Source organism: Bison bison, unplaced genomic scaffold, assembly GCF_000754665.1.
Source record: "Bison bison bison isolate TAMUID 2011002044 unplaced genomic scaffold, Bison_UMD1.0 scf7180017864472, whole genome shotgun sequence".
NCBI classification, from domain to species: Eukaryota; Metazoa; Chordata; class Mammalia; order Artiodactyla; family Bovidae; genus Bison; species Bison bison.
Window position 1 is genome coordinate 2,170,781 of NW_011495033.1, and position 12,277 is coordinate 2,183,057.

The following is a 12,277-nucleotide window of genomic DNA, read 5'->3' on the forward strand; positions in this document are numbered from 1 at the left end:
GATCTGACAGGGCTGCAGGGGCACGAGGGGTTGGGGTGGGGCTGGGCTCCGGGCGGGGAGGCCTTGGCCAGCACCCTGGGGTCAGGAGGCTGCGGGACCCTGGGGTCAGGAGGCTGAGGGAGCCTGGGGGGAAAGCCTGGGCTGCTAGGGGTCAGGGGGGCAGACCCAGCAGGGATGGGGCTGGTATTTTCCCAGGGGTGGGCTATTAACAGGCTTCTGCAGGAGGCCCCACTCATGACCTGGAACCCAGCCAGGAGGCGGGCAGGTGGAGAGCAGACACCCTTCTTCCCTGCAGGGTGTGGGCCTGTGGGGCTGGAGCCACTCCACCCCTGGTCTGTAAGGATACAAGGATGCCCCTGGCGTCAATGTTCTTTTTTTTTGGCTGCGCCACTCGGCTTGCGGGATCTTGGTTCTCCAACCAGGGATGGAAACCAGGCCCTGGACAGTGAGGGGCACAGAGCCCTAACCACTGGACCACCAGGGAATTAACTCCCTAAATGTTCTCTTTTTTAAAGCACTTCTGATGCCAGAGCCTGCCAGCAGCCCACCTTCCGCTGGCTCTTCATTCCACTGACTGGCCCAAAAGAAGGCGAGGCAGGAGGGATGCGCCCAGGCCTGGATCTGGCCCAGGTTGGGGGGAGGCCACAGTCCTGCCAGGCAGGGCCCTTGGCTTCCTCCCAACCCTGGGCATGGGTCAGAGAAGAGAGCGCGCTCTTCTGGAAGGCTCGGTACCGCCGTGTCGAGTGCACTCCAGGCTCGCTTCTCCCTGGGCCTGGACCCCACACCCTCGGGGCAGATTTCCCTGGTCCTAGGGCTTCTAAACAAGGAGGTCAGTGTCCAAGGAGGAAGCACAGAGGGCAGCCCCAAGGAGAGATGGGCAGGGGTAGAGTGGGCCCAGCCTCTGGAGCACCAGAAGGCCATGTGGGCCCAAGGCACAGAGCAGATGGACATGCCAGGTGGGGGGTGGGCAGGTGGGCACAGATATCTCATTCTCTCTGCTGGTCAGGGAGGCCTGGCTCAGCCTAGCCCTCAGCCCCCTGCCGCTGCTCACCAATGCCCTCCATGAAGGCGGGATACAGTCGGTCTGTGAGGAGGGGCTCAGGCAGCTCCCGGAAGTAGAGCTTGAGGGTGCCGGCAATGGCGTTGATGTCCATGTCGCTCAGCATCAGCAGGATGTCCTTGTTATCTGTGGGGGGGGCGGGAGGGCAGGGGCTGTGCTGGCTGAGCCACCTCCCACCCCCATGCAGCCCTCAGCGGGACAGGGAGCCCCGATCTGTCCCCCCATCCACCCTGAGACAGCCTGCTTGGGGCATGCACCCCCAACCCACTCTGTCTCTGGTCTGGTCTCCCCAGCAAAGGCAGGATGTAGGTAGTGCCCACAGGTGGTCTGTGACTCAGCTCCGTGGGGGAGAAGGGGAGGGGAGCACAGTTCACCATCCAGAGTCCTGGAGCCACATTCACACCGCGTGTCACATGCCCCCCTTCCAGCTGCAGTCTCCCCGCCGCTAAGCCCCTCTCTGGAAGGCACTGCACATTTTTATGCCTAAAATCATGTTCTGACAAAGCCTTGGCTTCCGGGTGGCACAGAGGAGCCATGTGCCAGCCTGTCCCCAGCTTCCCCCCCACCCCCAGGTTCCCTGAACATGTCTGCTTGGCAGCTGCCTGGAGACACCCACCAGACCCCCTCTCAGCTCCCACAGGATCAGCACTGCCCAGCCAGTTCAGGGGTCCTGACTGCTAGCAATGCTGTTGCTGCAGCCTGAACGGCAAGATGGGGGAAAGAACCAGAAAGGTCAGGCCCTCCCACCGAGGGGCTCAGTCAAAGTGAAAGGTAGCAGCGCCCCTCCCAAAGGGCACTGGGGAACCGGAGAAGGTGGGGGTGCCAGAGCCAGCCAGCCCGGCTGAAAGCTCTTTAGTTTCCCTGCAGCCTGGGAGGCCAGCAACAAAGCCAGGAACACAGACTCTGGAGTCAGCAAGATCCGAGTTTAAATCAGGCTCAAAGCTTATGAACTGAGTAATCCTGAGCAAGGTACTTGGCCTTTCTGAGGCTCTGCTTCCTTATCTGTAGCAACGGAGGCAAGACTGGAGGGCAACGGATTACATGAGAAAATGCAGGGCAGGCCCATGTCACAAGGACTCAGCAATGGTCCACCCCATGCCATGCCGGGCCAGAGTGTACAGTCCAAGGCTCCTCTGCCACTGGCTAGTCAGGGTCTTTCCATGGAGAAGCCTCCTGCTTTCGTTACGCTCTCCCACCAGCTCTAGGAACCAGCCGGAGCGCCCCCTCCCCACAACCACCGGGCTGGGCCTCCCAGACTCACTGGCATCAAAGACGGCCTTCAGCGCCTGGATGTCTGTGGCCACCCCTGATATCCGGTAGATGCCAACTTCCTCGATGCCCCGCTTCTCCACCTCTTCCACACACTGCCGCACGATGTAGGGCACCTTAGAGCGCTCCCGCCTGGGGGTGGGGGTGGGGTAAGGATGTGAGGGGAGGGAGGGGAAGGGGGCCCCCCAGTGACCCCTGCATGCAGCCCCTCCCTCTCTGCAAACCGTGGCCTTGGAGCGTTTTGGCCTCTGGTATCAGGAGATGGGGGACAAGGAAAGGGCTGAGAAAGAGGCCATGCTACCACCCACCACCCGCCGCCACAGCCCACCCCAGGCCTGGGTGCCGAGGGACAGTAGGGGCAAAGGCAGGAAGTTTTAGGAGATCAAAGCCTGAAGTAAGAGCTTTCCTCGGAACAGAGGGTTCATATTTAAATACTAAGGGGGACCCAGTGGGTCACCTACAGAGCAGGGTGGGCCAGACCCTGAAGACAAAGGGAGGGGAGGGGGCTGAAGGATGCCTTCTCCTGGGGGGCAGCCACTTCTGGATTCCAGCCGGCCGCTGCCACACCAAGACACAGATGTACATCTGTCATATCTCCCCACTTATGACAGGACGCTGAGGATCTGGGGTTTGCACGTGCAACCTCCCAGTGTCTTTAAGTGCTGGCTCATTTATTTCTAAAGCACTGTGTGAGGCAGGGAACACACTTCTGCCGGCCACTTTTGCCCATCCAAGTGGCCGTTGTGACTACTGAACTGGAGGGTGACTGCTGGCGTGCCAGACATGGGTGGGGGGCCTGGAAGGCGGGGGCCCTGGAGAGCGGGGCTGGCAGGGACCCCAGACGCAGCACCTACTTGGTCACCACGCTGATCTTCACACCGAAGACGCCGCTCTGCTTTTTGGAGGGGGTCCTCTTCAGGCTCATGTCTCGGCTAGTGAATTTCATGGAGAATTCCACTTTGATCTGGTTGGGGGCAAGGCAGGCAGAACCCCCCAGGGCATGAGTGCCCAAGGAGTGCCCCCCAACACAGGGGCCCCCCAGGACTGCACCCGGGGGCTCCCTGAAACACTCACAGGGTGGGAATGGGAAGGGTGCAGGTAGAGGAGAGGGGGGAGGGGCTGGATGAAGGGAGCAGGGGGTGGGTGGGTTGGGGGAGGGACAGCACCCCAGGGCACCAGCCAGAGGCTCGGCCACCCACCCACTGCGCAGACACTTCCAGTCTCGCCCGACTCACCCCATTCATCTCAATCACATCGGTGTGCCAGTTCTTGGTTTCTACAGTTTGTGGATCCAGCTGCAGAGAAAGAAAGAGAAGGTGAGAAAGAGAGAGAGGTAACAGCAGAGACCAAACCAGAGCGCCTCCCTGCTCCTCAGGCTCAGATGTTGGCTAAAAGTTCAGGAAGATGGAACTGGGGGCTGATGCTCATCTTGACATCAGTCCTTCAGAGGCTCCACGCCCCAGGTCCTTCCTGCCCGTTAGTGAAGGATTCCCCCCACTCTGGGAAGGAGGTGGGGTGCGCTCTTAGACGCATTCACCCATCACCTCTCATTCACTCCTGACCCTGCCCTGGGAGAGGTGTACTATCACCCCATTTCACGGATGCACAAACTAAGGCTCACAGTCTATCAGAAACTTGCTCAACTGCCTGTATTGGGGTCAGGAACACTGCGGGCACAGCCCATGTACCTGGAGGTGGTAAACAGGAGGCGGTGCCACGCAGAAGTAAAGAAGAGCCCTGGGTCTGAACCCCAGCTCAGCCACTTCTGGCCGGGTGACCTTGGGAAGTTTCTACCTTGCTAAGCCTCATTTGTTTGGTCTGTTCATTGCCAGTAAAGACCCTGCCTTGCTGGATTATTGTGAAGACTCATTGAGATAACAGGTAAGTGGCTGGTCTCCCAGGAAGCAAACACGCTGTAGAGGGGGCCCCCAAACTGGGCAGGAGCCCCAGGGAGGTGGAGATGGCAGGGGAGGCCCAGAGGTATCCCTCGCAGGTGACCAAACAGGGCTCGTTCCTCTGGCTCAGGGGCCTTCGAATGTTTTTCCTTGTCCATCCATAAACTGACTTGGAAAAACAATGTACACCCTGGCACATTTTTAAGTCAACATCTGAATATTTCCAAATCAAGTTTAAATAGCTGCAAAGAACATAATTTCCAGAATAATGTAAATATTTACATCTTGAAACAAAACTGTTACATCATTCTCTTAAATGTATTCAGTGGAATCCAAAAGCCATAGTGATTTGATACTCACCATCATCCATTTAAAAAACACATAAACAGGTTCTCTTTCCCTTGTAGAAACCTGTAACATTCCTTTTTCTCCTTGATTTTGTGTTTCTAGTCTATTTCACCCAAAGAATTATGCCCTCGTTTGTGTTTTTCTTTTTTAAAGTCTTTTATTCTTCACCCTATTATATTTTGCTTCAACGAAAACATCTGTGTAAATACAAACGAGAAATTTCCTGAAACCACAAGGCTCCAAATGTTCAAAACATATTCTGGATTCACTATTACAATGATCAGCAGTATGTAATAAAAAATTTAACCAACATATTCAAAATTTTAATAAACATTCAGCAGCAAAGTACCATTTTGGTGGAGCTACATCTCTTAATGAGATTGGGTAGAGTGCTTTTTCTGTTTTAGTTCATGTATGTACGTGCATATTATTTTTTGCTAGGGTGAAATGGGGTTTCAGTTCAATACTTTTATTTTTTTGGTTTGGTTTTTTAAGATGTAAAAGATGAAACATCTGCTCACATAAAACAGATGGGGCTCAAAATAGTTTTTTGGGTTTTTTGTGGCCGCATTGTACAGCATGCAGGATCCTAGTTCCCAGACCAGGGACTGAACGCCCCCTTCCTGCAGTGGAAGCACAGTCTTCATTCCTGGACCACCAGGGAAGTCCTTTTTTTCCTTTCGTTTTTGAAAATAGTTTCATTATAGCAATGTTTGCATTTCTTTAACCTCTTTCCTCGGTGTTTGCTTTAAATTGCATATCATCAATATTTAAATGGTCTCTCAGCTGACAATTCTGCCACTTCTGTGGAAACAAAAAACTGGAAACTACCTGATTTGTGAAAGGATCAGAAACCCAGCCTTTTGAGTCTTTTACCTTCTCAACTCCCACATCAACATTTTAAGGGGCCCCCCTGTTGTCACCGAGGGGCCCTGGGAGCCCAGGGCAGGGGTCTCCAGGGGGCCTTGGGCTCCTCTGCAGAGCAAGGGGTGGGGCAAGGCCATTCGCTGGTGAGTCACTTTTGGGGCAGCAGCACTTACGGGAGCTGAGGATCTGCGAGCTGATTCTCTTAGAATGCTCCTGCCCTGTACCCCTGGACGATTCCCACCCCCAGGGCCTATATAGCGTAGTCTGAACACTTCTGTTCTAACAGGCCCCTCACTAGAGTCTGGGTCCGCCCAGCGTGGCCTGGGCCCTGGGGCTTCTAACAGCTCGAGGTATTGGTAAGTCTTCTCCCCATCTTCTGTCACCACATACCTGCTGGGGATGGGGGCACCTAAGCCTGCAATGGGGTCTGGGGGCCTGCATCTGAGCCCAGGCCCTGCCTCCAGCTGGCAGTCCCCTGCCCGGAGAAGGGGGGAAGTGGAGAGCAGGACAGACGGAGAGCCGTGTGGAGAGGACCGAGCAACTCCTCAAACATGCAAAGGAAGAGTGCGGGGCTCACTGGCTGGCTGCTGCCCCAGCCCTCTATTCTGGAAGGCCCCTGGAACCTCCCTCCCCTAACCTTTATGTCCCACAGCCTGTGGCACGGGCTGCCCCTGACAGCTTCTTTGTCGCCTCCAGAATGCCAGGTCTCGGACACAGAGCCTCAGGGCATCCCCAGCCCTGTCCTCCATCAGTGGCCACCTGGAGCAGAGAGATCTCCATTGCCCTCTGCTGGCGGAGGCGGCTGCTGCCCTTGGGGGACACACTCTGGAATGACCACCCCCTTCTCATGTAGGTCTCTCCTGGCATCAGCGTAAACCTCAAGTCAATTCCGTGGTCCTGGCCCCTAGGGCCCCTCCCCTGCCCTAGCTCCCCCTGGGTTGGACCTGAAGTGGCATGAGGACACAGCCCAGGCGGGGAAAGTGCAAGGACTGAGAATAAGACTGATCTGGGTCAAAATGTCCACTCTTCTACTCAACTGTGTGAATCTGGGCAGGTCACTTAACTGGAACCTCAGTTTCCCCACGGTGGGGCAGGGTATCCACACCTGCCTCAGTGTTGCTATGGAAAACAGTAACACTGACCGGATATGTTGTAAGCATTTCCTGTAAGTCTGGCTCCAGGACAAACCCCTTACTTACAGCGTCTTGCTCAATCATCAGGCCCATGAGGTACAAGTCCTCCTAGCTGTTTCCATTCTACAGATGAGAACACTGAGGCTTTAAAAGAATGAGGAGTATGCCCACTGCCACATGTCTAGGAAGTGAGAGCTGGCGTGCAAATTCAAGTCTCCCTGACTCAGCTTGGCTAGACCTGCAAGGTCTCATGTACAGCACCCAGCCTGGCGCCCTTGCCTCTGGCAGCTGCTGTGATCAGTGTTTATCTGGAAGGGAGACATGAGGCCTCCACCGTCTGGCACCACAGGCTGACCTGGGGGCTGGCAGGTCGTCTCCAGTACGATTCTTTCATTCCTTCCCTCCCCCTTGCTTCTGTTCCAAATGCCAAGTAGCAACCCCACGTGTTCCTGGAAGCATCTGAGACAGGACCTTCGCAAGCCTGATGCGAAGGCTTAGTCCCAGCCCTGTTTCTTCCCGAGAGCCTTCTCAGGTTAACTCCAGGCCTCAGGGATGCTCACTCCCCTCTGCCTCCCTGCCACACTACCACCCTGTCCCCTGGACCGTTTGCTGTTGCTGCAGTCTGTCCCAGGCCAGGTCTGGGTAAGGTGGCACCGTCACGTTTCGCCGTGAGTCCCATCACCACCCTATTCCAGACTTCCCTCTGCAGGTGTGGCCCTGGCACCCGCGGTGGGGAGGGCGACCCAGCCCCTCAGCGCCCCGACAACGCAGCCCTGTCTCCTGGGAGGCCAGCACAACTCCAGAAATCAAGTCTATTTCAGGATGTCATTTAAATACAGAGAAGGGAGGGTGCGGAGTAGAGACGGACATGGCACATTTTCCAGAGAAATGATGCTGTCTGAACTGCTGTGGTTATTTATAACCCCTGGGAAAAGTGGACTTTGCTATTTCCTGATTAGATTAGTGCTGGGGGCGGAGGAGCCAGCCTCCTGGATGTCAGTGGATAGGAACATCTGATGGCTCACCATCCAGTCCCAGCAGATAGGTGCCGTCCCCTCACCTGGGGACCAGGTACCAGGGGGACACTAGATCACCTGCGGGAACGAGACAGGCCGGGGAGATCCCCCATCAAAGAGTGCCTCCTTCACCACACAGGTCACAAAAATGCCACGGGCCCACCCCCAGGGAGCACAGGCAGGAGACAGAAGCAGGTCCCAGAACATCCTGGAGAACGTTACCAATGAGTGGCCGAACACAGTCTCTGGGAGCGGCTCAACCATGTCCTTTCTGCCTTTGCCTTTAGACCTGGTGAGGTCTTGGCTGCATGTTCAGACCTCTCCCAAGGAGAACCTGCTGCCCTCTGGGACTGATGTCCCCCAAAGAACCGCCATCCCCCAAGGGAAGGCCGCATCCCAGGCAAGGTGTCTACAGAGTCTCCCAGAGAACCGGCAGGTGGCTGGGAGGCCACCTTCCCCTCTTGGCGTCAGCAGCCTCACGTTCAGGACAGGAAATGGGCTCCCCAGCCTGGCAGGGGGCTCAGAGGAGGCTGCCCTATGGGCACCCAAACCCCCTCCGGGTGGTGGGTGCCACCTTCATTTCAGAAACGCCCTCAGGGGTTAAGCCCTTCCTCCTGCCCGTTTCTCCCCAGCCTGGGACAGGAGACCCCCAAAGCCCTCCCTCTCTCTGGCTCGAGGGCTGTTCACGGCCATCTCCCAGTGCCTGGGACGCATCAGTGAATTTGGGGGCCCCGTTCCTGCTCCTTCGAGTCAGAGTCCTTCTGACAGTGGGCACTGTCCCCCCACCATCCCACACTCCCTCCACCACGCAGCTCGCTCAACCCTCTCCTGGTGATTTCTGCTGCCGCCCCTTCCCCCGCTCCTATCCCGGGCCTCACGTGGGCGCCTTTAATCCACGAGGAGGGGGCAGGGGAGGGGGGCGGTGAGCCGTCAGAATTGGCAGCTGCCATCCCAGCAGAGGGGGGCGCAGAGCAGCAGTGGTTACTTTGGCAGCTTACGTGGGGGGCTTGCAGGTGACAGGGGCCCCCACCTCCCTGCCTACAGCCCCGTGGCGCTGAGCCCCTTCCCTCAGCATATCACTGTCATCTCCCCAGCACAAGCCCCACAAGTCCTGAGGAGCCCGCCTCCCTGGGCCCTCTCCCACCCTTTCTTTCACTGAGCACATGCTCTGCCCTCTGCACCCAGGGCCTGGCATCCGGGCCCTGTCCTGGGCGGTGGCGTGGACTTCACTCGAAGCCCAGAGTTGTTTTTAGGGCTACCTAAAATTAAGTGCAGTGACCCAGCATGGCCAAAGCTGTCACCCTCACAGGTGAACGGGACACTGAATAGAAAGCAGAGGCGGGACTTTCCCTGGCCATCCAGGGGTTAAGAATCCGCCTGCCAATGCAGGGGACACGGGTTCGATCCTAGTCCAGGAAGGTTCCACACACGCCATGGGACAACGAAGGCCACATGCCACAACACTGAGCCCGCACACCTAGAGCCGTGCTCCACGTCAAGAGAAGCCACCACGAGACGCTGATGCGGCGCAATATAGAGTAGCCCCCGCTCACCACACCTAAGAAGGCCCACACACAGCAACGAAAACCCAGTGCAGTCAAAATGAATAAACAACTTAACACACAGAAGGCAGAGGTGTGTGGCTGTATCTTGGGGAACGGAGGCTGAGCGCTGGGTCGTGAAGACCAGGCCCTGAGCCAGGTGTGTTGTCCGATGGGCGTACACTTCCCGGGGCTCCCGGTCAGTGGCCACGGTGGCGGTCCTGGCTGGCCTTCCCCTGCCCTCCCCAAAGTGCATCCACATGCTCTGGGCTGGTCCTCCTGGGACACTGAAGCCAGCCTGTCATTGGGGCAGACCACAAGCGTGAGCAGCATGGGCTGGCAACGGGCCGAACAATGGCGCTGCAAAGAGCCTGCCTCCCTGCCCCCTCACCCCCCGGGAGGGCACTGGAGGCTTCTGTCAACGTGGCGGTCCGAGAGACACTTGCAGAGAGGCAGGGCGGAGCAGGAGGGGGGCGTCGGGCCTGCACCCTGCTGTGTTAGGGGGAGACCAGGGTCAGGCTCAGTAAACTCACCGTTTTCCCAGAGGCCAGGCCCCCCACCATAAGGCCAAGCAAGCTGTGTCCCCCTGCCTCCCGGCCCCGCCCTGCAGGGTGAGCTACTGACGGCTTGTGACACCGGCATGAGGCCACTTGGCCTCTGCTCGCCTCCCCTCCCCCCAGAACTTTGAAGTTCCCAGAGGCCCATGTATGAAGGGGTCGGCAACTCTGAATGCGGCTTTTATTGAAGCCAGGTTAGCACCCACGGTGACCCGCGTTTCAGGGCTCAGCCTGCCCTGCGCTGCCATCGAGCCCTCAGGCTGAAACTTGGAGTGGGCACATCTCTCCCCGAGCCTTGGGGCCCCGGCCTCCAATGCCCGCCCTGCCTGCAGACTTCACTCCAGAATGAGGCCTGTAACCAACAGCCAGGAAGCTGCCCCGCCCCAGCTCAGGGACACCAGCTGGGTCACTCTTAGGAAAAGGAACTGGTCAGGGCTAAATCAGGGCTTCCCAGGGGGCACTAGTAGTAAAGAACCCGCCTGCCAATGCAGGAAACATAAGAGATAAGAGTCCCATCCCTGGGCTGGGAAGATCCCCTGGAGGAGAGTATGGCAACCTACTCCAGTATTCTTGCCTGGAGAATCCCATGGACAGAGGAGCCTGGGGGGCTACAGTCCAGGGGGTCACAAGAGTAAGGACATGACTGAAGCAACTGAATATGCACACACAGGGCTAAGGAAACACAGAGGCAGCCCCCAGCAGCTCTGTCTCCAAAGGGAAGGGGCCACCTTAGAGGTCAGAGTCCCAAGCAAGAGGCTCCCCGAGGTACATTCGGGGAGTGTCACGCTGCGGCCACAGAGAGGCCAAGGGCTTCTGGGACTGCTGTGGGCTCAGGGGCCTGCCTCTGGACTTGGAGCGGTTTGGTAAGAATTACGAAAAGTCCTCCTCTGAAACTGACCTCATCCTCTCTGCCCCTCCATGAACACTGTCTGGGCACAGAGCCTGCTGGTGGGAACGAGGCACAGCAATCCCCCGGCCTGTGCCCACTCTGAGGGGCCCCTTGGTGGATTCTCCCCAGGTCCTCCCCACTTGCAGGCTCAGCTTGCGAGGTGGGGCTCCACACCTCCGGAAGCTCCCCACCCAGGGCACACAGCCTTGATCCCGACGGGGCTCTGTGACCAACCAGGACAATGAAGAAACGGCCGAAAACTCAAGTGAGCCCGGGGTTGCACAGGGGCATGAGCGGTGAAAGCACTTCCTGCACTAAGCCACTCATGGGACCTCATCATGTCACTCTCTAAGCCTATCAGCATCTTGGGAATTATCACATTGAGAGATAAGAATGATGTCTGGAACTCAGTACATGCTCAAAACGTGTCTGCATCACTAAAATTGGGCTTAACCTCCCCAGTGGCTTCCCACCACACTTAGATTAAAAGCCCAGCTCCTCCGAAGCCGCTGCCCACTCTGTCCAAGGTCATTTCTATGCTCCATGCAGCCTCTCTCTGCCTCCAAACACACCATGGTTGCCCCAGTTCAGGGTTTTCACCTCTGCCTGGAAGGCACCCTTCCCAGATCTTTCAAGAATCTGTGTCATTTAAGTCTTAGTTCAAAATTATTTTTTCAAGTGAGGCCTCTCCCCTCCGCTTTGCTCTCTGATCTGTTACCCAATTTTATCTTCCTCACAGTACTTGTACAGCATGAAATGATCTCATCTATTGCCTGACTAATCCTATGGACAGAAAATTCCATGAGAGCAAGGCCTCTCTGCCCTGGGCCGCCTCTGCAGTGCCCAGCACATGAGGGTGCCCCATCAGTATTCCAAGGCCAAATGAATGAATCGGGGTGTATAGGCTGGAGAAAGCAATGTCCTTAAGCCAGGGGTCCTTCGGGACAGGGGTTGAGAAGCCCCACACTCCTGCTCACCTCTCTCCTCCTGTGGTCAGTGAATGGCTGGCTGTGGCCCAGGGGTAGCCCTGCGACCTCTTCCACCCAGACTTTCCCAGTGTGTTGAGAGTTTTAAGGCTTAGGCGTAGGAATCTTGAGACGTGGCCAAAATCATCACATGAACTGGATCTAGGAGATCATCCTGTTCAGATCCTTCTTATACTGAGGCCAGAGAACCAGAGAGGTGAAGAGATTTGCCCAAGGTCACACAGCAAGTTAAGACAGTAGACTCAGGATTAGAAAAACAAGGCCTCGTGACTCCCAGTGGCCCAATGCCTTTCTTTCTCTGGCCTCCTGGATTGGAGGTGGGGGTGCTCCAAGGAGGGGGCCAGAGCACAGAGGGGACACTCAGGCATTCAAGGGGAAGAGGAGCTGTAGCTGCCATGGGACCCTGGCTCTGGTCACCGTTCAGCAGAGAGGGGGTTCCAGCTTCTGGCTCAGGCATGAGTCCCACGTTCTCTTAGCCAAAGCAGAATCAGGGAAACCACTGTGGGGCTCCCTGGAGAAGGCAATGGCAACCCACTCCAGTGCTCTCGCCTGGAAAATCCCAGGGACAGAGGAGCCTGGCAGGCTACAGTCCATGGGGTCGCAAAGGGCCGGACACGACTGAGCGCTGAGGGACTAGGGGGCCTCCTGGCCTCTCTGCAGCAGAGTTCCCCTAGCACTCCACGGTCACTTCCCACCTCTCTATGCCCACCTTTGGG

At 57.1% G+C, this 12,277-nt stretch overlaps 1 protein-coding gene across 1 annotated transcript in view; it reads right to left on the minus strand.

The window, feature by feature from the left end:
• Positions 1-12,277, minus strand: part of LOC105004141 (active breakpoint cluster region-related protein) — a 188,605-nt gene that overhangs the window by 5,599 nt on the left and 170,729 nt on the right. Inside the window, exons 17-21 of the mRNA XM_010861674.1 lie at positions 3,565-3,624; positions 3,184-3,293; positions 2,322-2,461; positions 1,052-1,186; positions 1-12 (exon numbers count right to left, since the gene is read on the minus strand). Of these exons, the coding sequence (XP_010859976.1) occupies positions 1-12; positions 1,052-1,186; positions 2,322-2,461; positions 3,184-3,293; positions 3,565-3,624 (457 nt within the window). The remainder of the gene's footprint in view (positions 13-1,051; positions 1,187-2,321; positions 2,462-3,183; positions 3,294-3,564; positions 3,625-12,277) is intronic.